The sequence below is a fragment of the Archocentrus centrarchus genome, chromosome 12, assembly GCF_007364275.1.
Source record: "Archocentrus centrarchus isolate MPI-CPG fArcCen1 chromosome 12, fArcCen1, whole genome shotgun sequence".
Lineage (NCBI taxonomy): Eukaryota > Metazoa > Chordata > Actinopteri > Cichliformes > Cichlidae > Archocentrus > Archocentrus centrarchus.
Window position 1 is genome coordinate 6,471,710 of NC_044357.1, and position 23,002 is coordinate 6,494,711.

General features: G+C 39.9%; 4 protein-coding genes across 5 annotated transcripts; 3 read left to right on the forward strand and 1 right to left on the reverse strand.

Annotated features, from left to right (window-relative positions):
• Positions 1 to 34: 34 nt before the first annotated feature.
• Positions 35 to 3,449, reverse strand: surf1 (SURF1 cytochrome c oxidase assembly factor). The gene is made up of 9 exons (XM_030742728.1): positions 3,290 to 3,449; positions 3,097 to 3,157; positions 2,559 to 2,689; positions 2,375 to 2,457; positions 1,889 to 2,080; positions 1,721 to 1,793; positions 569 to 731; positions 348 to 429; positions 35 to 257 (listed from the first exon to the last, which is right to left on the reverse strand). Exons 1-9 carry the CDS (start codon positions 3,350 to 3,352, stop codon positions 197 to 199), a joined length of 909 nt encoding a protein of 302 aa, XP_030598588.1. The 5' UTR covers positions 3,353 to 3,449; the 3' UTR covers positions 35 to 196.
• A 35-nt stretch (positions 3,450 to 3,484) lies between these two features.
• LOC115789490 (surfeit locus protein 6 homolog) lies at positions 3,485 to 7,445 on the forward strand. Its single transcript, XM_030742931.1, has 4 exons — positions 3,485 to 3,692; positions 5,250 to 5,462; positions 5,551 to 5,633; positions 6,494 to 7,445. The coding sequence occupies exons 1-4, from the start codon at positions 3,602 to 3,604 to the stop codon at positions 7,181 to 7,183; spliced, it is 1,077 nt and encodes a 358-aa protein (XP_030598791.1). The 5' UTR covers positions 3,485 to 3,601; the 3' UTR covers positions 7,184 to 7,445.
• Positions 7,446 to 7,562: 117 nt separating this feature from the next.
• LOC115789240 (kynurenine--oxoglutarate transaminase 1-like) lies at positions 7,563 to 13,751 on the forward strand. Of its 2 annotated transcripts, none has more exons than XM_030742558.1 (13): positions 7,563 to 7,806; positions 7,876 to 7,934; positions 9,900 to 10,047; positions 10,179 to 10,328; positions 10,461 to 10,547; positions 10,676 to 10,798; positions 11,020 to 11,140; positions 11,227 to 11,303; positions 11,392 to 11,481; positions 12,174 to 12,360; positions 12,444 to 12,520; positions 12,653 to 12,739; positions 12,832 to 13,751. In XM_030742558.1, exons 1-13 carry the CDS (start codon positions 7,735 to 7,737, stop codon positions 12,889 to 12,891), a joined length of 1,338 nt encoding a protein of 445 aa, XP_030598418.1. In that variant the 5' UTR covers positions 7,563 to 7,734; the 3' UTR covers positions 12,892 to 13,751. The 2 variants fall into 2 exon arrangements, with proteins under 2 accessions (XP_030598418.1, XP_030598419.1); XM_030742559.1 differs by having other exon boundaries at positions 7,581 to 7,659.
• A 1,669-nt stretch (positions 13,752 to 15,420) lies between these two features.
• LOC115789430 (putative methyltransferase C9orf114) lies at positions 15,421 to 19,711 on the forward strand. Its single transcript, XM_030742840.1, has 12 exons — positions 15,421 to 15,535; positions 15,628 to 15,667; positions 16,651 to 16,764; positions 16,848 to 17,007; positions 17,102 to 17,191; positions 17,278 to 17,327; positions 17,735 to 17,865; positions 17,974 to 18,046; positions 18,157 to 18,255; positions 18,368 to 18,470; positions 18,648 to 18,795; positions 18,944 to 19,711. The coding sequence occupies exons 1-12, from the start codon at positions 15,488 to 15,490 to the stop codon at positions 19,034 to 19,036; spliced, it is 1,149 nt and encodes a 382-aa protein (XP_030598700.1). The 5' UTR covers positions 15,421 to 15,487; the 3' UTR covers positions 19,037 to 19,711.
• Positions 19,712 to 23,002: the final 3,291 nt, after the last annotated feature.

Consider the following 23,002-nt stretch of genomic DNA (forward strand, 5'->3'; position numbering starts at 1 on the left):
GCACGTGTTCAGGATTAATTTTTTTCAGTTTTCATCAGTTCATGACATACAATAGAAACAAGAATCCCAGAGCTTGGGTACTTTATTCTCACATTAACCTATTTACACAATACCTGCAGCAGGCTCACAACAATTAAGAGTATATGGTTTTCAAGTATTCAAGTGGAATAATTTAACTGCATTAAATCCTCAAATTCTAAATCTTCTTGATGAACTTTGTATACCACATGTAGGACGTAGCTGCACACAAACCATACCTGTGGGAAGGGGGAAAAAAGTAATTACTATTAAATGCATTTTGAGATGTTTCTCACAGATCTGCAATTCAAAAGAAAAGCCTCACTAACCATGTTATTATGTACTGCATGTGTTCATTCCTCAGAGAGACTCTGGTCTGTCCACCTATTGGCCCACCAGGAATAGTGCTACCTGCATATACACAATACTTTAAATTACTTTCAAGAACAAAGTATCAGTGTGAGTGACTGGGATAAACCATGACCTGTAGGTTTATGAGGGGTTTAATCTGTATGTAATGAGAGTCAAAGTATTGGTTATGAGAACGTACCAAAGTCAGCATCAATGAAGATGGGTGCAGCTCCAGTGATCTGTGACATTGCCTCCAGGTCTCGGTAATGCCAGCGGTTTTTCTCCACGTCGTTGTTTGGTACAAAGGGTTTACGAATCTCTGTCAGCCTGACCACTCCCACCACCTCCACCTCATCCTCCACCTGCATGAAGGGAGCATTTCACTTTGGTAAGGAAGTCAGAAAAGGCTTTAAAGGAACAGGAAATTCATCAGTATGACTGAAGGAAGCTTGTGGTGTGTTGGTTCCACTTTAGTGAATTTAAATTTGTATGCAAAAAGTTTATTAGTAGGAATAACATGATAATTAAAAGGACTTGGAGCCAATTTCACAAGGATAACACGTTTAAAATAGTTACTAAAGGAAGTTTGGACCTAATTTGACATGAATTCTGAATACATTAGTTTTTTTCACACCAGAAAGACCTGGGAGAGCAACTTCCTCTAACAGCTTAGTGCTGTTCGCGTCAACAAGAAATAAAATGAACTTTATCATTTAACATGCTAACTGAGGCTGTAGAGTCTGAGATGGAGCTCCTGGGTTTTTTTCCAGTTTCTCTCAGCATTACACGGTCTGAACTTGGTGTGATTTGCTGGGACGTCCACTCCTGGGAAGACTGGCAGTTGTCTTGAATGTTTTCCACCTGTTAATGATATTTCTCACTGCGGGATGATGGGCTTCATATTGAGTGCCTTTGATTAGCAGCACCTGGCTGCTACTTACCTTCGTAATTCCTATGGGAGCAGTGAGGGTGTACTTAGTTTTTCAGACACTGCTTCTGCATTTTGGCTTAGTTTTTGCTAAATAAATAATGACATTGTGTAATATGTCATGTTGTTTATCTGAGGTTGTGTTTACCTCATTTTAAGAGTTGCTAAGGAGCAGATAATTTTTTATTATTATGTCCTGATGTGTAAAACCTTAGAACTGAAAGAGGGTGTTGTTCCTTTTTCACGACCGTCATCTAAGTTCTGACATAGCCTGAGGCAAACTTTGTTAGACTTAAAATAAGTTCATCTTCATTCAGTAAACAACTCTCAGGGCAGCATTACGACTCATTTAACACTACAACCTGGTCTAAAACATTTGTGCTAAACCAGCATCTGATGTCTTTCCTCATCTGAGATACTAACCTGCCCCTTCATCCTGGTCTCTGGTCTTATTTTCTGCCTTGGCACGTATCCTCTGTTCACCAGGATTGTGATGCTTCAGTGACACAGACCATATAAATCAGTGTTGGACAAAGTGCAAGATTGCTATACAGTTATTTCTGTGATGTGATGTTTTATCTGGCTCCTTACCCGAGGTCGGTGCAGTGGAATGGGGTGATGACATTAGCGCCGGTCTCTGCACTTGAAGACAGTCTTCCCGCCTCTCTGGCCTCTCTCTCCGGATCGACTGGTGAGCGGGGCATAATGTACAGCTCACGGGAGTGATCATAACGCCCACGTACCTTGACCCTTCTGTACTCCAAGTTATTAATCTCATAAGGACTAGGATGCAAGGGGGTGAAAAAAAAAATCACATGTAAATCTGCAACCTAATGACTAACATATGTACACAACATGTGGCTTATTTAACTTATTTAATTGGTGTTTCTGCACATTAGGTCATGGCATGAAATAGATACTCAAGGGTACCTATTGTGCTTTTTCTTATTTTCTGCCATTGATGTGCGTATGCACTTAAGCATGGCCAAAGTTTTAAACAAAGAGGCCAGCATATGTGTAAATAAATGCAACAACTTTGAATGACCTGCTGATGAAGCATGCCTGCCATTTACTTACTCCAGAGGAAGAGGAATGGGGTCTGCAGTAGTGAGTCGTGTCAGGTCATCAATCAACCTCAACTTCCACTGACGCCTTTTCACCTACACAGTGATAAAAGCACCAGAGTCCATCCAACATTAACACAAAGACATAACTGAATTGTGTATTTAAAAAGCAGCAACAATCAACAAATAGGTTGTACCTGCCATGTACCGAGGCCAAAAGTGGTGGCAGGGATAAGCAGCAGGAACCATTTAAGAAAAGAGTCTTCTCCTTTCTCTGCAGCTTTGGCTGCTGTGGAGCTGGACAGTCGTCCAAAGCCAAGGAAGCTTCCTGGATATGAAAACAGTATGAATGTAAGGTGGACTGCTTGTAAAGTCGAACTGCATATTGACATAGCTATTAAATATATTATATTTATGTCCTTTGCATTACTTTATATTATGCAGTCATTACATTTCACCTACTGGACAAAATACCACATCATAGATGAAGAATAGATTGTTTTTTCTATTTTTTTTTAATGGACTCTCAATTAAGTCTTCTGTTAAAAGAAAAAGTGTAAAAGAACAATTAATTCCCTTAAATAATATACATTTCTTCTTGAGACCACATTACCGCTGTGGCACTTTTTCTCTTTGCTTTATCTCGCTATACATTATTGCACTTTTTGTTATTTATAAATAAAGAGTAAAAAAAAAAATAGAGCTAGTGTAATTATGAGCATGTTTTTCTTGTACCGTCTGCAGGTTTGAGGAGTCTGGGCAGAAAGAAAGACCTCTTGGGGTAAAAGGCGCGATTCTGCAATTATACAAAACAAACAACTCAAAAAACTGAATATTTGTGTAAGTCGCTCACTGAGCGATGAAAAATGACTTTCACGTAACTTTTTCTCTGGGACGTAAAGACGAGAAACTACGACAATTAACGCACCTGCGTTTTTAGTGTCGGAAGCACCCTCCGGGAGGAAGCCAACAGAAGTGTCAAAGAAGCCATTCTGAATCAAAACAAAGTGAAAAATGTGGTGAAAATGAAGGAAAAAGCTAAGTACATAACAACTACATAACTGGCAGGCTTCTGCTCGGAGGGGGACCACTTCTGGTGTTACTCCTTCCGCTTTGACGACGCCCCGCCCCGTTAGTTTTTTTTTACCCACGTGGGTACGTGAATGTGTTGATGTTTTTTTAAAATCTGTAAATATCCTGTTTTAGCTGTTTTATCCGGACTAAACGCCCACTTTGCGACATGGATCTCGTCTCTAAGGACTCGTACATTCAAAAACTTGCAAGTAAAGTGTTTTCTCAACGAGCCCAGGAGCCGAAGAAGAGACCGTTCGGTAATGTTAGCTAACTGCGCGGGTTTATTTACGCACTTCTTAGAGATTTTTGTGCTGTGGTATAAGCTTACTTTAACGTTTAGGCGTTAGTTGTTGTAGGAAACTATGTAAAACTCAGTAAATGTCATCAAACCTCCTGCCACACTTTTTCATGTTACCTACTTGTTACCACAGGGGGCGCTACAGTGTTTGAGAAGGATCTGCAGTTTTTTCCAATGCAGGGGTTTGTTTATTGGAGGAAATAACCAAACTGATAGTATGTCAGAAAAGTAATCGGGTATTATTGATAAAAGCTTAATCATTTAGTCTTTTCTGCACCAAAAAAAAAAAAAAAACAGCCAAAAAATTAAATTTCTGTTTTAAAATGTTAAGACTTTGAGTTTTTGTCAAATATGGAAATTATGTGTATTTAGTTTGGGGATATCTAAAAATATTTTAAATAATTTTTTTTATGTGACATAACATAATTTTAAATATAAGGAATGTTTTAAATACAATGCCTTTACTGCAGCCACCTTCGAGCCTTGATTACAGCTCTGAAGTCCTCTTTAAGTCCCTCACCTGGCAGGGCGCATCTGTTGGTGTTTGCAGTCATCATCAATAAATCATTGCACACATTTCTTTAGGACTCATATTCAAAATTACAGTGAAACGTTATGAAATAAAAATTCAACACTATGAATCAACTACAGATGTTATGTCTACCTAATTTGTCATGTAGTAACAAGGGAGCAGGCCTCACCTGTCCATTAAACTACTTGTCAATTGTCCAGGTAATTTTGAGCCTCTGAAAATGGGGGACTGTATAAAAATGGCTGCATTTATAACAGTTGATGGAAGATTTTTTTCTAAAATCCCTGAATGAAAGCTTCAAGTCTGCACTTCATTCACAGTCACTTCTGATTTAAAATCTACAGTGGAGGTGTACAGCAGCTAAATATGTCACTGTACAGTGCAATAAATGGCTGTGGCTCAGGAGGTAGAGCAGGTCATCTATTAATCAGAGGGTTAGGGTTAGGCTGCTCCAAACAGTGCTTGTATGAATGTGTGTGTGAATAAGTCATGCTGTATAAAGACCTGTAAAAGTGCTATAAATTTACCATTTACACAGGACCAAAAAGTAATAATAATAATTAAAATAGCAACACATGCAAAAAAGGGAACTCATTTTTAACCAAACAGCTAATAACTTATATTAAGAAGTCACAAGCTAAACTGATAATTACATAAATGTTGTTCTAAAGAAAAATGTTTAAGATTGATAAATGTTTTTACTGTTAATAGGATTGCTTTCTGAAGGAAAAAACTGTCACCCACTGAATCAGCTGTTACTGGTTTTTGTCTTGTGGAGAATGAGGAAGCAAGATGATCATGAGTTCGTTTGTTTTTTCTTTGTCAACAGAAAATTTCAGATCTTCCTTTTTCCAATTAGCTGACATTGTCTGAGCATTTTGTCTTAGTCTAGAAACTGTAATTGCAATGTTGCACCAAGGCAGCCGAGTAACACTAATTAAATACATGCAGTCATTAATATGTGCATTCTTTGTGTGTCTGCAGTTCATTTCAAAGGTAAAAGTGACACCGGTCCTCCAAAAAAGAAGAAAAAATGTAAAAAGAAACATTTTAAAGACGAGGCTGCTGATGGCAAGAGTCCCAAAACCCAACAGAAGCCTTCAGCCTCTCCAACAGCGCAGAAGAGCAAAGCCACACCGAAACCAAACAGGCCCAACACTGAGGCCACTAATGGAGCTACACCACAGAAGCCTCAAGGTACACCAGGTTTATTCTGGTTCAGGGTGGAGGTTTTTTTCTTCACATAACTGGGTTTCATTTAATGCTTATTTTCTTTTTCTTAAAGGAGGAAGTGAAGGCTCCAGCTTCTCCACAGTCGATGTGCTACGCAAGAGGCTCCATGAAAAGATTGAGGAGTCCAGAGGGCAGGTATGCAGTGTTCAGAGATGCTGAACAGTATGAAAGACAAACAGTTTTATTCACACATCCTCAAATCCAGGCCTCAAGAGCCGGTGTCCTGCAGGTTTTAGATGTGTCCCTGATCCAACACACTTAAATCAAATGGCTGAATTACCTCCTCAGTTTGCAGTCAGGTTCTCCAGAGTCCTGCTAATGACTTCTATATTTGACTCAGGTGTGCTGGATCAAGGACACATCTAAAACCTGCAGGACACCGGCCCTCGAGGCCTGGATTTGAGGATCCCTGCATTACAGACTGTTCTTCAGTCCTCGTCAGAGGTGGCAAAAGTACAGACATTCTGTATTTTAGTAGAAGTACAAATACTTGTGTTAAAAACTCCTCTGGTAAAAGTACTCATCTTCTTCATCTTCTTTACTCTAGTAAAATTTAAAAAGTACAGGCTCTGAAATGTACTCAAAGTACGAAAGTAAAAGTAGCTCTTTGGAGGACGTTTCTACCAGCTATTTTTGTGTAAAGCTAACTGGACCTGCTATATTAATGTAATAATATAAAATAATATTACATGAGAATAATTTATAAGTTATTCCAATCTAAATTTTTACACTAATGAATTCTCTCTGCTTGAATCTGTTATGTAGGACACAGCTCTATAGTCTCTGTGTCCTACATTGTCGAGGGTCACTGACCATGAACACAGCCTCTGTGCACCAGTCCAACAGACAAACAGTACAGCAAACTCTTCAGTAGTGCTTACTGGTTTTGTACTGAAGTCCAGCTTTTGTTGTTTGGGTGGTGGGGGGCCTCCTGCATTAGCCGCAGCTCTTGTATTATTGTTTTAGATTAACTATGTTCAACTGTCTTTTATTAGGGAGCTCCTAAGGATACATTATCAGAGGCTGTCCAGGCAAAGAGAGCAAAGCGAAAGCTGGAGCGGGAGCGCAAGAAGAAGAAAAGGAAAGAATTTCTGATGAAGAAACTAGCTGAACAAAGTGGGAAAGAACAGCAACCAGAGATAAAACAGGAAGAGCAGCAGGTCCCTGCCTCGAGCAAAAGAAACGAGACTGCTATTATCTTCAACAAGGTCGAGACAGTGGAAGAGGGATATATAGACAAAAAACTGAGAAAGAAGAAGAAGAAAGAGGGTATAAAAGGCCAGGTAACGCCACTGACGGGGAAGAACTACAAGCAGCTGCTCAGCCGTGTGGAGGCTCGCAAAGCAAAGCTGGAACAGCTGAGAGAGAAAGACGAAGAGAAGGCCCGTGAGATGGAGAAGAAGATCATGTGGACCAACATGCTTTATAAAGCTGAGGGCATCAAAATCAAAGACAACGAGGAGATGCTGCGCGAGTCGCTGAAGAAGAAGGAGAAGAGGCGCACTCAGAGGAAGAAGAAATGGAACCAGCGGAGCGAGCACGTTCTGGAAAAGATGCAGCAGCGGCAGGACAAAAGACGGAAGAACCTCACAAAACGCAAGCAGGTCAGGGCAGAGAAGAAGAAGGAGAGGGCACGGAAGAAGGGCCGAGTGCTGCCCGAGGACTTGAAGAAAGCCACAGTTTAGAGGAAGAAAAGAGAACTTGTCATGTTTCAGTTAAGAAATCAGTTTCTGTATGACACTGTGATATTTACATGATAATAAAGTGCACTCGTTGTGCACATACTGGTTGAATATTATGTGTCATGGTCAATAAAATGTGATTGTGATCATTATGGTGACTATAAATGTGAAATTCTGTTGTCCAATTAATTTATTTACACATTTGACCAATAATCATGTCTTAAGCTAAATTTGCATATCACAAAAAAAGGCAAAGTATGTTATTGTCAGACTACCTTGTGAGGGGCAGTGATAAATAAACTTGAGCTTGAGTTCAGGACGCGTTTGTGTTTGGCCGTTGTCAGTGACGTTTCTAATTATAATATCTCGCTCCGCCCACACAGGAAGTAGATATCAAAAACAAGGCGGCTGAAGGGGAGGTGTAGGGATTTCCATTCTTGAAGAGTTGCTTGGGCCAAATAACAGGCCTGGATTTTCAGGTGAAGAGTAACGTTTTCCGCAGGGATTCAGTGATAACAGCGCTCTTTCCTCCGTGAGGCGATGATCATTCATTAATGGGAATAATCAGGAATCTTGCAGCAGGCTTGATCCTAATTCGTCAGAGTTCAGTTAGAAACGGTCATAAGGTCGGCACGGCTCTATTAAACGTCTTCAGCGATGTCAGCGTACTTTTTTTAAACGTGTTTTTATTGCAGATCATCATGTCCAGACGACTTCATGCACGCAGGACAGACGGGGTGGATAAAAATGTTTGGTGAGTGAATATAATGAAATGTTTCACATTAAGCTTCAACCCAACGACCAAGGTTAAAGCTTAATATGTGTAATATATTAACTGCTCCCCGAAGTAAGATTTAAACAGCGGTGTCTGCAGACTATGGACAAAGCTGAGCCTATTTAAAGTTGCATTCAGGTGCCTGCTCTTTGGCTACGATTTATGGTCAAAGGAGAACAAAACGAAACAGAAATCTGTCCTGTAGCAATTACACTTATTAGTTACTAGACAAAGCATTTCCAAATGCATGAACCTTGCATGCGAGACACACACTGACCTTTCAGGGGTTTTGCACCCTGCTACTATTTTTGAAACTGTGGTGAGACTTGTTTTCGGATCCGTATCGTTATGTCTTTTAAACTTTGAATTGCTGAATGTTTAGTTTGCATGACAACTTTATCCTCAGCTACAAATGAAATCTTGAACATTGATTTTTTTTTTATTTATTTCGCACCCAGCCTAATTTCGGAGTTTTTGTTTGTTTTGTTTTTTTTGTATGGAGGGTTATGAAGATATGACCCGCCCCGCGCTTCCTCTGATTGGTTTACTCTGATATTGTTGCCCCAGTTCTAACTAATCTCGTATATAATTCACTGGCCTGCTTCCTGCCTTCCCTTAAACAGATTGTTTAAATGGGGGAAAAAAAGGACACCGATTTCCTCTTTATCGCCTACCTCCTACCTTCTTGTACAGATTGGAGCTGAGTCCCTTTCTTTTCTGAAAGTGTCACAAACTATTACACATGTACCTTCAGTGTGTAATCTGTATACGCTATCACAGACAGGAAAGAAATGTCTGATATTTTATATTCGGGTTTTGCATCTTTTCTGTCTTGTAACATATGCAAATTTGAAACTTAATATTCAAAACCCTAGGCTTTGCTGACAAATTAATGTTTGACAATTTTATAGCGTTTAATTTTTATCCAAAGCTGTCATCGTGGGCTAAGTGCAAGTATTGCTGCTGGAAACTTGTGAGTCACCACAAAGTCACAAGCTAAGCAGAATTCTGTAGAATACGATGACAACTACAAAAAAAAAAAAAAATGCAATAAAGATCAATATAAACAATCACACAGACAAAAGTTTCAGGATGAACTCCTTGGCAGACCCTATGATGGTAGAGTGGGTTCTGGGTTCCTCCTGGTGCACAACAATGGCCGGCCTCATGTAGTGAGCATATGCAAGCAGTTCCTGGAAGATCAAGGAATTGATTCCACTGACTGGTCCCCCACGCTCGCCTGACTTAAATCCAGAACACCTCTGGGACATTATGTTTCAGTCCACCCAACACCACCAGGTTGCACCTCAGACTGTTTGGGAGCCCCCCCCTGGGAGCAGATCCCCCAGGACACCCATCGTCTTATTAGGAGTATGCCCTGATGTCAGGCATGCACACAAACACGCGGGGGTCGAACACACTACTGAGTACCATTTTGAGTTGCTGCAATGAAATTTCAGGAAATTTGGACAACCCTCCTGTATCATTTTTACACTTTGATTTTTGGGGTGTCCTTGAATCAAACGATGTTGCATCCTTTCATTCCTAACAAATTACACACATCACATGAGTTTAAGACAACTAATGAACAAAACTCCAATTTCTTTTATGATTATTGTAATTACATAGAGAGAGAGTTGGGGGGGGGGGGGGGGGGGTTGTTTTGTTTTTTTAGTCTGATTTATGTAACACGCCTGCAACAAATGTGCTGAGGTAATTGTAATATACGTCTCTGTCATTTAATGTCAGGGTTAGGGACTGAATATAGACTCAGGAGTGTAACTCAAGTTAGAATAGAATGATGGAAGCTTGAAATAAACAATCATCTCAACTGACTGTTTCATTCTTATTGTACATCCTGTATAATGACAATAAAGGCATTCTATTCTATTCTATTCTATTTGGCAGCATCATTTCTTTGTCTCACCTGCTTTGCTTCCACAGGGTTGAGTTCACACAGCTCGCAGCAGATTACAAAGCAGTGAACCTCGGTCAGGGATTTCCCGACTTCTCCCCTCCACAGTTTGTCCAGGACGCCTTCTGTAAAGCCATCACCGGAGGACCTCAAATGCACCAGTACACTCGAGCTTTTGTAAGTAAAAATACATCTGAAGGAGACCTGTTTTCAGTCATTTTTCTTGGGTATTAAAAAGACGGATGCAGAAATTGAAGCAGTTGAAGAACAAATAATGCATGGCCTTTTCATGGTTTTTTTCTCCTCAGGGTCACCCTCCTCTTGTAAAAAGCTTGGCTAAATTCTTTAGTAGGATCGTGGGACTGGACATCGATCCTCTTGAAGACATCCTGGTGACAGTTGGAGCTTATCAGGCCCTATTCTGCGCATTTCAGGCTCTGATTGACGAAGGGGACGAGGTACAGAAATCAGTGGAGCGAGTGACAAAGAAAATCAGAAAAAAGTGATTAAATTTCACACATGGTGCTTAGCACAGGTCGAAGTGAAAATAATATATATTTTTTGGAAGGTAATGAAAATTTACCTTCCAGGTCATTATTATTGAACCTTTCTTCGATTGCTACCAACCCATGGTGATGATGACCGGAGGAAAGGCAGTTTATGTACCTCTGAGACCAGTAAGTGGTTCATGTTTCTTTAAAAAAGTGCTTATATTAGGTCTTTTGATAACATTATATTTTGTCCTCAGTTTAGGAATGTAAATTTATGGCTCTTAAAAAGATTTCTTCTGTTTTGTTGCCAACAGAGAGAGGGCAGCACCGTCCTGTCCAGTGGAGACTGGGTTCTTTCTGCCGAGGAGCTGGCCAGTAAAATTACTCCACGCACTAAAGCCATTGTTATCAACACTCCCAACAACCCACTAGGCAAGGTAAGCTTAATGATGCCCTTATAGTGAAATCATCATTTGATTTCTTTTGCACGAGCATCGGTTTGACAGGGAAACAAGGCCGTTAAGTATGCACATAAGTTTGATTTGGTTTGTGGAATTTTCACCTAATACGATTTTATTTTCTTGTCAATTTCTATTTTTTTCCATTTAATATGCTGATTTTCCTCTTGGATACAAATGTGCATCCATGTCCGTTGCAGGTTTACAAGATAGAAGAGCTCCAAATGATTGCTGATCTGTGTATTAAGCACAATCTGCTGTGCTTCAGCGACGAGGTGTACGAGTGGCTTACGTATGATGGAGCCAAGCACATAAAGATAGGTAAGCTAACAGCCAGAGCTCAACAAAACACACAGACCAGTTAGCCACAGCACCGATGTGATGTGTCGTGTTTGTGTCGTTGACAGCCAGCCTTCCTGGCATGTGGGAAAGAACTGTAACTGTTGGCAGTGCTGGAAAGACGTTTAGTGCTACTGGCTGGAAGGTAACACACAGACTGTCTTTGTCTTTGCTGCACATTGTTACTGTGACCTGACCTTCATGGGTTTTTTTTTTTTTAATCTATTTTTCAGGTTGGCTGGGCCATCGGCTCTGGAGAAATCATCAAATACATGAAAACCATCCATCAGAACTCTGTTTATCACTGTGCAACAGCTGCTCAAGTAAATATTTGCTGAACAAATATTAGTGCAACTTTAGCGGTGCTGTGAAATTATGGCCACAGGGGGAAAAAATGATTTTCACATGACTCTATGCAGTCCTGTACACCCCTACTGCTCCCATAGGAATTAAGAGGGTAAACAGCAGCCAGGTGCTGCTAATCAAATGGGATGGTCCTAAGATTTCAAAAACAGGTCATATTATATGTAAGTATACTTGATTTATGACCTCATAAACTCATTAAGAAAGACTTTACTAATGAGTTTATGGTCTCACTCTTGCTTAAAAAACATGATCTTCATTTTGCAAATTATGACTCCATAAATTAAATAGGGAAAAAAAAAAAAAAGCAGGGTATGCTTTAAGATGTGGCTAACTTGTGATTGACCAGGTCACCCGTGACTCAAGACAAGTTTAAAGAAAAAACACAAAACAAGATTGTGATGGTCAAAATGGTAAATTAGAGGCTTCATGGATGGCTTCATCCATCTTTTATGTACTGTATAGGATTTCCCTTGGAAATCCTTCTGCTGTCTAAATTTAGGTAAATTAATGGAAGTGAGCAGGTTATTTTATTTCTTTGCTTCTTTTAGACCTTGTACTTAACCTAATATATCAAAACTGTCTGTTCATCTTAAGTTTTAAAACTCGGCGATCCCACTGAGATCTTTTCATCCTTCTTCCCCACCAACAGGAGGCAGTCGCTCATGGATTTGAAAGGGAATATGAGCTGTTTGGGACTCCGGAGAGCTACTTCCAGCAGCTTCCCGCAATGCTGCACCACAAAAGAAAGAAGCTGGCCTCGTGTCTGGAGAGTGTGGGCTTGCAGCCCATCATGCCAGAGGGGGGCTACTTTATGATCACAGACATCTCCTCAGTCGGTGAGTGATGAACAGTCGTCTGAGCTGTCTGCATCTGTCATCATCTGAAATCAATATTTACCCCCTTTTTTTTTTTCCTAAAGAGGTGGACCTCAATGACCCGAGCACAAAGGATGAATTATATGACTTCAGATTTGTTAAATGGCTTGTTAAAGAGAAGGTAAATGATTTTAAATGTGGGAATATGCAATATTTGCTCAGAGTGTATGGTAAGGTATTGATAATGTCCTTGACCGTTCCCATGTATTTAGATTTGTCTTTGATTTTCCTGCCTAACTTTTTTTTCCCACAGGGTTTAGCGACAATCCCCGTCTCTGCGTTCTACAGTCCAGAGCACAGCAAGGAGTTTGACAAATACATCCGATTCTGTTTTGTTAAGGTAAATCTGCCCTTATTAATTCACATGCACATCTCAAAAATAACAAGTTCTTCCTGTTTGTCAGTGCTTCTGTCACCACTTTGTCCTCACAGGAGGACTCCACGCTGGATGCCGCAGAGGACATCTTGAGAAAGTGGAGTCAAAAAGAGTAAAACTGCTGCTTTATCTACCTAAATAATAAATAAATAAATATTCAGTGTTTTTTTTTTTTGAGTGGTTGTTCCTACAGTTGGGTATTAAAGACGCACAAACGGAGCATCCACTTACAAACACTGAGGAACTATTTCTCAGTGTTTAATTAATTAAACACTGTACCTCTGCTGTACACTAATTTACCTGCAGGGATATTTGCCCTTGTTGAAAGTGAGCAAGTCATTAAATAAAAGTGTATAATTAAGTGATAAAATAACTAGTCTGTGCCTCAGTAACCTCATTAAAACAGTTTGGCTACTGCCTGATAAAGACATTTGCTTTCTTGTCAATTTCTATTTTTTTCCATTTAATATACTGATTTTCCTCTCGGATCCAAATGATAAGGAAATTTGTTTTAGTCATTTCTAGATAGATGTGTGAGTATCAGTGGAGCGACCTTATATATTTGTGACAAATAATCAGTCTAATGATGACCAGAGTCTGTAGGAATGCATTATAAAGGTGTAGTAATACTACTTGTTCTCATGTCTCATTTAATACATGTGTTGTTGGTTGACCTGAACTGCGAACATGAGCCATCCATTCATTTTGTAACACCAAAGTTTCAAGTTTTGTAGTATTTGTGTGAAAATGAAAGCGATTAATACTGTAATACAAAGAAAATGCACGAATATTTAAGGATGCATACGATGAAATAAATTAACCAATAGAACGTCTCCGTTTTTCCGTTAAGAGCTGGGGCATTTGAGTCTTGCACTAAAAATGGAAATTGTGAGGCTGTAATTATTTCTGTTGATTGTATGCAGTTACTTTCCTTTTAAGGTATGTTATTAATTTTACATGTGGGAACTTCGATATGAAAGATTGAGGTCAGCGCAAGAAGGCATAGATGGCAGACAAGGTTAGAAAGTGTTTCATGTGCTTTCAGATAATAATACCTGGATGACTGGAACAAAGAGCAGTATAATAAAGAAAAAATAATAACAGCTAAACTTGTGACACCTGAGCTGCACAAGGATTAGCTACAAGCCACACAGGCTGCTATAAATTTAATCATTACAGAAAAATGAGCTTTCTACCTGAGGTACAGCTGCCATATTAAATGCTTCAATCCTCAAGACAGCCTTAATTGCTTATATTTCACAAGCCCTGTCCTCTAAAACCTACACGTCTTCTGCCTTCTGTGTCAATGAGGACCTTTCAGCAGGTCTACATAATGCAACTGATGAGTGCATGTTCACTTTAAGGGTTCAAAATTGAGGATATTAAATTTTTTAAAATAATTTTTGCATTGAGTAACAGCCTGAAGTCTTTGATATCACTTTGTCTGAGATCAACTTGACCAGTCAGAGACATCGCATGTGGTCATCCTTTCACAAAGAACTCAATCACATGTAACAGGGATGAATTGTGCCTATAGATGAATTATAAATACATTTAAAATGCTTATTCTGTTACTATGTTTCTTATGAAAACATAAAAGAGCCTTTACACACACACACCGATTAAAAGGCTGCAGTGATGACTATGCACAAGAGGAAAAGGTGCTGAACTGGAGATGAGGAAAAAGAAATGCTGCTGTTGAGGAAAGCCAAGAGCAACATTTCTGTTTGAAAAGTTTATCCTGTGTGGATGTTAATTTAGGAAGACCTTTTTGAACATTATGGTAATATCATAATAGCAATAATAGCACAAAGCACTTACAATCTCTTGCAATGCACAAAATGTTTTCAGTGTTTTGATAAAATAATCACTGCCACTGTTAAATGCATAAATAAGATAACAGTATTCATCTTTCATCAAGTGACAGTCACCTATATTTTTATTTATCAATCCCATCTACTCTGGCTCCTGTTACATCAGCCTTCATATAAAAATGTGTGTAAAAATATAAACAAAACGCCATCAGTTCTGTCCAGAAGGTGGCAGTAGAGTGAGAGTGCCAGGACAGGTGTGTTTCAGGTTCGGATTCACACAGACGGACTCACATATAAATCTTTCTTAAGTTTTAACAAGTAATGCTTGGCGGGGTAATATCTATGAATCAACTGTAGGTATCTGTATGGGAGCTTCCACTCAATGCTCTGGTTCAGACAACCAACAAGACCAGACCAGTGTTGAACAACAGCGGGGGGCGGACTGATGACCGACTGATGTTAGTGTGGGTTCTAGTGAAGGTACACAAAGTGGTTTTTCAGCACTTCTTAGTAAAGTGGAAAAAGCATCCATAACAATTGCAAATTATTTTGGGGTAACAGGAATACCATATGTTTGAAGGAACTCTGTATAATTTAGTAGATTCCCAATATCATTTAGTAGCTGAGTTACTAGAATTATGTTATTGTCAATCCACAAATCTAAAAATATTTATTTATTTTTGTTTCTGATATGCTGATTGTTCCAAATGAAGCATCAATGTGGAGAGAAGTTATTTATAAATTAACAACCGTGCCAACAGCGCTAGTGTTGTTTTAGTCATTGTTGTCACGTGGTTCCTGTAGACGTCCCGGAAGTGCTCTGCGGGGAATGTTTTGAACTGCAGAACTCGACCTGGAAGTAAATAACGTTCACGCGTTGATTCATGTGTATATCAACATGTCTTCCAGCGTTGCATTGAAACGCCCTAGTCTTGGGTCTTTTAAGGTAGTTACATTACTGCTTTACATTAAAAAACAAACAAACTGCAGTATGTCTTCATTTATATCACTTGTGATGTGCTTTGTTCATGTTTACAGGCCGTAGAGAGGGTGGACTGGAAGAAAAGGAAGGCAGAAAGTGAGTAAACAGCTAAACTAGCAGCATGTAGCTAACAGCTTCTTAGCTGCATGTCTGTTGTATGTACGTAAGATTGTTTACGATTGTAAAACAATAATTTAATTTTGCCAAATTGTATTTGTGTGAGAATGAATGTAAAGAGTAAACGGTGATAATTGTATGTTCAGCATTCGAAAACCGGTGTTGTGCGAAATTATGTTCCACCGTGAAAATCTGTTACCCCGTGTCGGGAGAGTGCAGCCAGAGAGGCGGATCCGACAGTGTTCTTGGTAAAAGTCTTTTACAGTGTTTATTCCTCTCATCAAGAACAACAACTCCTGTGAATATGAAAACATTTGCTCTTTATTTGCTAATGTTACACGGGGGGAACCAAATATTTCAGCCATTCAAAATATTGTGTTCCCCCTCCATGACATGGGAACAAATTAATTTACCAACAAGTCTTTTACAGTGTCATTTTACCGAGAAATCGATCAGAAGCGCCGTGAAGACTGTCGGATCCGCTTCTCTGGCTGCAGTTCGTGCTCCCGACACAGGGGGAACAGATTTTCAGTGGGGCACAGAATTTCGCACAACACCGGAAGCTACACACTTTACTAAAACAAAAGACAATTGTAAGCATTTTTTCAAATTAATTATAATAACTGGAAGTGGTATTATTGCAAAGTAGAAAGTTAAGGAATCACAGCAAATCATTCGTAAAGTTACAGGGCGAGGTCGCCGAGTGCTGAGGCATATACTGTCGCCACCGCTTTGCTAACTCAATAGCTGCAGAGTTACAAATCACCTCTGGCATTAACATTAGCAAAACTCTGTGTGCTGGGATCTTCATGGCATGGGCTTCCATGACCAAGCAGGTAGTGGAGGTGTAATGTGTAGGTGGCCCAGCATTTTTGTCCACGTAGTTAAGATTTATATACTTCATTTAGAAAGATTTTTTTTTTTTTTTTATACCAATCTCGATGATTCTTCCTGAATCCCAGTACAGGAGACTAAGAAGCAAAGGAAAGAGGCCAAGCTGCTCAAACAATTAGAAAAGCAGAAACAGCAAGAGGCTGCTGAGAAAGACAAACCTGAACCAAGCCAGACCAAAAAAGGTAACGTCATTATACTGCTGATTTCTATTGCTTTAGATATTCGCAGTGAAGAGTGCTATAATTAGTCATTGTTTTTCTCACAGGTCGAGCTTACACAGTGAGTCTAGCGCTGCCAGGTTCGATTCTGGACAACGCTCAGTCTCCTGAACTTCGCACTTACCTCGCGGGACAGATCGCTCGTGCCTGCGTTGTATTCTGTGTTGACGAGGTCATAGTGTTTGATGAACGAGGGGAAGACATTAAGTATGTTTCAAAGAGTAACGACTTATGGATAAAAATGCCTGAAACCGTGTGACAGCTAGCGGAAAAGGGTTTGCTTTTTGTTTGTGTTTCACAGGAGCGTTGAAGGAGAATTTAGTGGTATTGGGAAGAAGGGACATGGGTGTGTTCAACTTGCCAGAATACTTCAGTACCTGGAATGTCCACAGTAAGTTGAGAGGTAATCAGATCACCATTATCGGTATGACCAGTAGATTTTATCTGTTTGATATTCCAGCTTTTCTTCTCCATCAGGTATCTGCGCAAGGCTTTCTTCCCAAAGCATCAAGATTTACAGTATGCAGGTAATTTGAAATTATTAGAAATTTCACAGATATATATAGATATAGGTTTTCAAGGTCTGATGCTGTAGGGTCTCTCAAATGAGAACTGAAGGTGGTCTTTACTGGGCTTACGGTGTTTGTCTGGCACCTTGTCTCAGTAGGTTTCCCTGCATATTCCAAACATTACATCATGTTTGCACTTAACCTATAGACGTGCACACAAGTTTGATATTGAAGAAAAGTTGTTGACAGGAAAAGATAAATTAGAAATCTAATCAGCTGCAGTCTTTGAAAATGCTAGTGCAAAAAAAGCAAAGTGTAAACAGCTGTTCCCATACTGAGTCTGAAATGAAATAGTGTGGAATTTTTCATCATCTGTATACATTTTTAAGTGAGGGATGATTTTTTGTGGTTTTGTTTTCTGGTAGGTTTGCTTAACCCTTTAGACAGTCCTCATCATATGAGGATAGACGAGGAATCTGAATACCGGGAAGGCGTCGTGGTCAACAGGCCTACCAAACAACAAAAAGGTTCATTTGTCGACTGTGGAATGAGAAGGGTGAGCATGGCTCCACTGGGGGCACTGCTGTTGTCACTGTGGATTTTTATTTTTTATTAAGTAATTATGTGAGAATAAAGACTCACGTGAGTGCACCTGCTCCCACAGGAAGTTCAGATTGATAAGCAGTTGCAGCCTGGACTAAGAGTTACAGTACAGCTCAGAAAGACACAAAATCCAGGTACTTTTCTTCACCATATTAATTAATTAAGGGGGGGGGGGGGGGGGGGGGGGGGTGTTAAGCACATCAGTTAAGCGTATGTGTCAAATTGTCTATGCAACTGTCTGCAGAAAGCAAACTATATAAAGGTGTTGTCGTGGCGCCTCATGTTCCCCGGACTGAAGGTGGTCTTTACTGGGGTTACGGCGTTCGTCTGGCATCTTGTCTCAGTAGGTTTCCCTGCATTTAACATTCAGCTGTGTGCTTTACATTGATTTTCAGTCAGTGTCAGTGAATCAATAATAATTTAGCCACACCATTGTTGCTTCCTGTTGATTGTAGGTGCAGTTTTCACAGAAAGCCCGTATAAAGGAGGATACGATCTGACTATTGGCACATCAGAGAGAGGCAGCAATGCGGACCAAGCCACACTGCTGCCATTCAAGTAGGTTCCAAGTCAGTGCTTGATATGTTCTTTAATAATAGTTTGAATGCTAAATTATGCTGCAGAACATGTTAAATTTGGCAAACATTAGCATGTTAGAATTGCCATTCTATGTGTTCAGATGTGAAGTTGTGCCTAAATACATCCTCACCGAGGTCGTTTTTTTTAACTTCGCAGACATCTTTTGGTCATTTTTGGAGGTCTTCAGGGATTGGAAGCCAGTTTAGATGCTGACCAAAAGCTGGATGTGACTGACCCCAGTGTTTTATTTGACCTGTACCTCAACACATGCCCCGGTCAGGGCAGCAGGACCATTCGTACGGAGGTGAGGCCAGTTATGCAGAATCTGTTTGAAAAAGCATCGTGTGAGAAACTCGCATGACACTGTTCGTACCATAAATATGCTTTTTGCAGCTTAGCTCGACTGTTCTGCTCAACAGTGTTTTTAACTCTTTCCTCCTCCTTTTTGCCAGGAGGCCATCTTAATTTCCATGGCGATACTGAGGCCAAAGATCACAGCTGCCTTTTCAGATGTTTCCAGTAGCAGTATTTCACTGAAGAATTAGTGATATATTAACACAAGTTTATTTCCCCAAATCTGGGATGTAAGAAGAACAGAAGAACAGATTTAATTCTCTCCGTTTCTACATTGATCAGCAAATTTTACATATTAAACCATAAATATTATTCACAACTGTTGTGCATTGTGTCAGTGTGTTTCATGAAAAACAGTGCAGAGACCAGCGTGGCCAAACAAATGGTGCCAAACGTCTGTGTTTAAAATTCTGAACAAATAAACTTAAATACATGTTTGCATTTTTTTTGAAAACTAAGCTTTTGTTCAACACTGCAAGACTTTCCAACTGTATTCCAGCTGCAGCTTATTTTGCATGTATTTTACCATTACATTAACATTTCATGAACTGTCTCGGGTCCCAAGTTTAAACTATCCTAAAGTCTTTTTTGGCCAGTCTTCATATACTCACCCACAGTAATTGGGTGGAACCATTCCATGAACTCTGATGTTATCACATATATCAGTGGCAATGACCAGCCTGTAATTTGTTGTGTTTTAGCACAACAAATTATTGTTCGCTGATGTTTTATGTAGCGAAGCTGGAAACATGAAGACTGTCGAGTTGATCGAGCTAATAATAAATCCACAATGTTCAGTAGTCTCTGTGCTCATATTGATGACTCATGGATTTTAAGCAACCATGTTAAATATATCTAATAAAAAACTAACTGGAAGTTCAGTGTTTGTGTTTTGACATTATATGAATAAGAAAGTAAGTCAGAAAGCAGCTTCTGGTGCAGCAGGAGAGGAAGAGTCGCAGGAAAACTAAGGATATGCTGAAGAAAACATGTCAACAAGCAGGTTAGCTTCACAGATCAGACCAGATCTTATACCCTTTGAAAAGGGGTACACACACCCTTTCATATTCTTCCCTTGCCACAGAGCCTGAGTGTCATCCTTTCTGATCAGCTCCAGCACACAGACTGTGACTCACTGTTATCGTATTTGACAGGGTGTGGCAGACTGTATCATACGTATTTTGAGGCATGTTATTCCTCTGTTATGGCCCCAGGCTTGTGTATTTGAGTGAACATTTCCGTGGGTGCGTTTCTCAGTGTTTCAGTACCTGACGTTTGATTTTTGTTTTTTCAGGTTTGGATTCTTGTTTTGGTTCTATTTTACTGTTCTTGATATGTTTAAATAACTCAGTGACCTGTGTTTCACAGCCACTGGTGCAACCCGAGCTACTGACTGTGTAGTTAATTATGACAAACTACAATCAAAAACTTACTGCTTATTTGGAACAACTGCAGACACCCTTGTCTTTCACATCTTCCAGTATCTGCTTGAAATGTCACTTAATTATTAGCCTCCATACATGCTAAATTAAGATGCAGAACATGATATTTGCCAAACATTAGCATGTTGGCATTGTCACTGTGTGTGTGTTATGATGCTGATATTAGGTCAAAACCAGAGGTGTAGTGTTATTTAAGTACCAGAGTGCATTGGTCACACACACTCACGTTTGTGTTATTTGTTTGTAAGGTTATTTCACCACTGTGGCAAGTTTACGTACACTATATTGCCAAAAGTATTTGCTCGTCTGCCTTCATACACACATGAATTTCAGTGACATCTCACTGTTAATCCATAGGGTTTAATATGATGTCGGTCCAACCTTTGCAGCTATAACAGATTCAACTCTTCTGGGAAGGTTTTCCATAAGGTTTAGGAGTGTTTGGGGGAATTTTTGACTGTTCTTCCAGAAGCTCATTTGTGAGGTCAGAGACTGATGTTGGACCAGAAGGCCTGGCTCACAGTCTCCACTCTAATTCATCCCAAAGGTGTTTTATCGGGTTGAGGTCAGGACTCTGTGCAGGCCAGTCAAGCTCTTCCACACCAAACTCGCTCATCCATGTCTTTATGGTCCTGCTTTGTGCACTGGTGTGCAGTCATGTTGGAACAGGAAGGGGCCATCCCCAAACTATTCCCACAAAGTTAGGAGCATGAAATTGTCCAAAAAGTCTTTGTATGCTGAAGCATTAAGAGTTCCTTTCACTGGAACTAAGGGGCCAAGCCCAACTCCTGAAAACAACCCCACACCATAATCCCCCCTCCACCAAACTTTACACTTGGCACAGTGCAGCCAGACAAGTACCGTTCTTATACCAAGCCCAGACTCATTCATCAAATTGCCAGACAGAGAAGTGTGATTCATCAATCTAGAGAACACATTTCCACTGCTCTAGAGTCCAGTGGTGGTGTGCTTTACACCACTGCATCTAACACTTTGCATTGTGCTTGGTGATGTAAGGCTTTTACTTTGTAAGAAAATTTCACGACTGGACTCGTTGCACAGGTGGCATCCTATCACGGTACCACACTGGAACTCACTGAGCTGAGAGCGACCCATTCTTTCACAAATGTTTGTAGAAGCAGTCTGCATGCTTGGTGCTTGGTTTATACACCTGCAGATGTGGAAGTGACTGGAGCCCCTGCATTCAATGACTTGGAAGGGTAAGTGAATACTTTTGGCAATATAGTGTACATTATTCAACTATAGTTAAGCAAAAGTGATCAAATGCTTGTCTATCTGACCATCTTTGTTACTTTGTTATTGCTTAAAGCTCTCTTATCCCTGGCAGTGTCTTCTTTCCTTTTCATTCTTTCCTGTGGGATAGTTGCTCATGTACTCTATAACATTGATGCCATCTCCCTCTTTCACTTATTCTCTGGTGAATTTTGAATTCTACTGCTTTTCACAGTGTAAAAGTGAAAGTTACAGATATATCTGACAGCTGAGGGCTGCTTTATTACAAACCTTTCCACCATGTAGTCCTGAAATCTGTGTTGCAGCTGACCTGGACAGTGTGCAGAAGAACACATAACATTTACCAGCAGATCCTGACCTGTCTGTGTATTGAAGTTACATAATAACTGTGTCACATACGTAAACATGTACATTACCATTGTTTTTTTCTGTGTGCCACGTAATGCTAGGATTTATTAAAGCCAGTATTATCCACTGTAAGAGTCACACACAAATCTAAGGCATTTCCAATCTTTCCAAGTCCAAGTGTTGCATTTTGACAGACATTTCAATATTGTATAGGACAGAGCTGAAAGAAGAAGAAAAACAAATGACATGAAAGTGATTTGTGGTGTTGCAGAGCTGTATGACTGCATCTGTGTTCATTATGGGGCAATTTCTATAATTTGAAAAAAAAAAAAATTCAAAAGACTGCAAATCCATTGGCTCACTTTAAAAAAATTGCATGGTTACCTGCATGCATCTTCTATGGTGGCTCCCCTGTGGCTCTCTGAAAGGGAAACTCCTACAAATATATATGCAATGAGGTCAACTGCAAAAATAACTATGTCCCCAGGCCAGATTGACTAATGCTCTGCGCCACAGCAAAACTTAAAAACATAAAACCTTACACTGTTAGGACATCACTCGCTCTCTCACGCTCCCTCTTCAGGTCTGTATGTTTTTGCGCGGCTCTCAATAGGTAATTACTGAAATGAACTGATTACATCTTTGTATAAAAATTAGCCCACTGTTGGCAGATCACCCAAAGAACTTTCCACTCCCCTGGGCACATATTTCAGGATTCATCATCACGCTAACTTGCCCCGTAGCTTCCAGTCACAAAACAGACCGCAACAGTAGCTTTCTGACACCAAAAGAGGTCTTTGTGCTGGTGCAGACCTTTAGTAAATCTGGCCCTAGATACCACGATGACAGCTTTTACCAGTCTCTTTGTTTTTATTGACTTTCTTGCATGAAATACACTTAAAGTCAAAATTGTATTTCAACCAGTTAAGCTAACTGAATATTTTATTTCCTCACTTGGAAGAAGGAAAAGTGGGGAGTGTTGCTCTGGTGCACCTGTGCTCGAGGCTCTGCCTAATTAACTCTGAGACTAAAGATCACAGCTGGCTTTTCAGATGTTTCCAGTGGTTCATTAAAGAGTTAGTCAAATATTAGCAGATAAATCATCCAACTGGC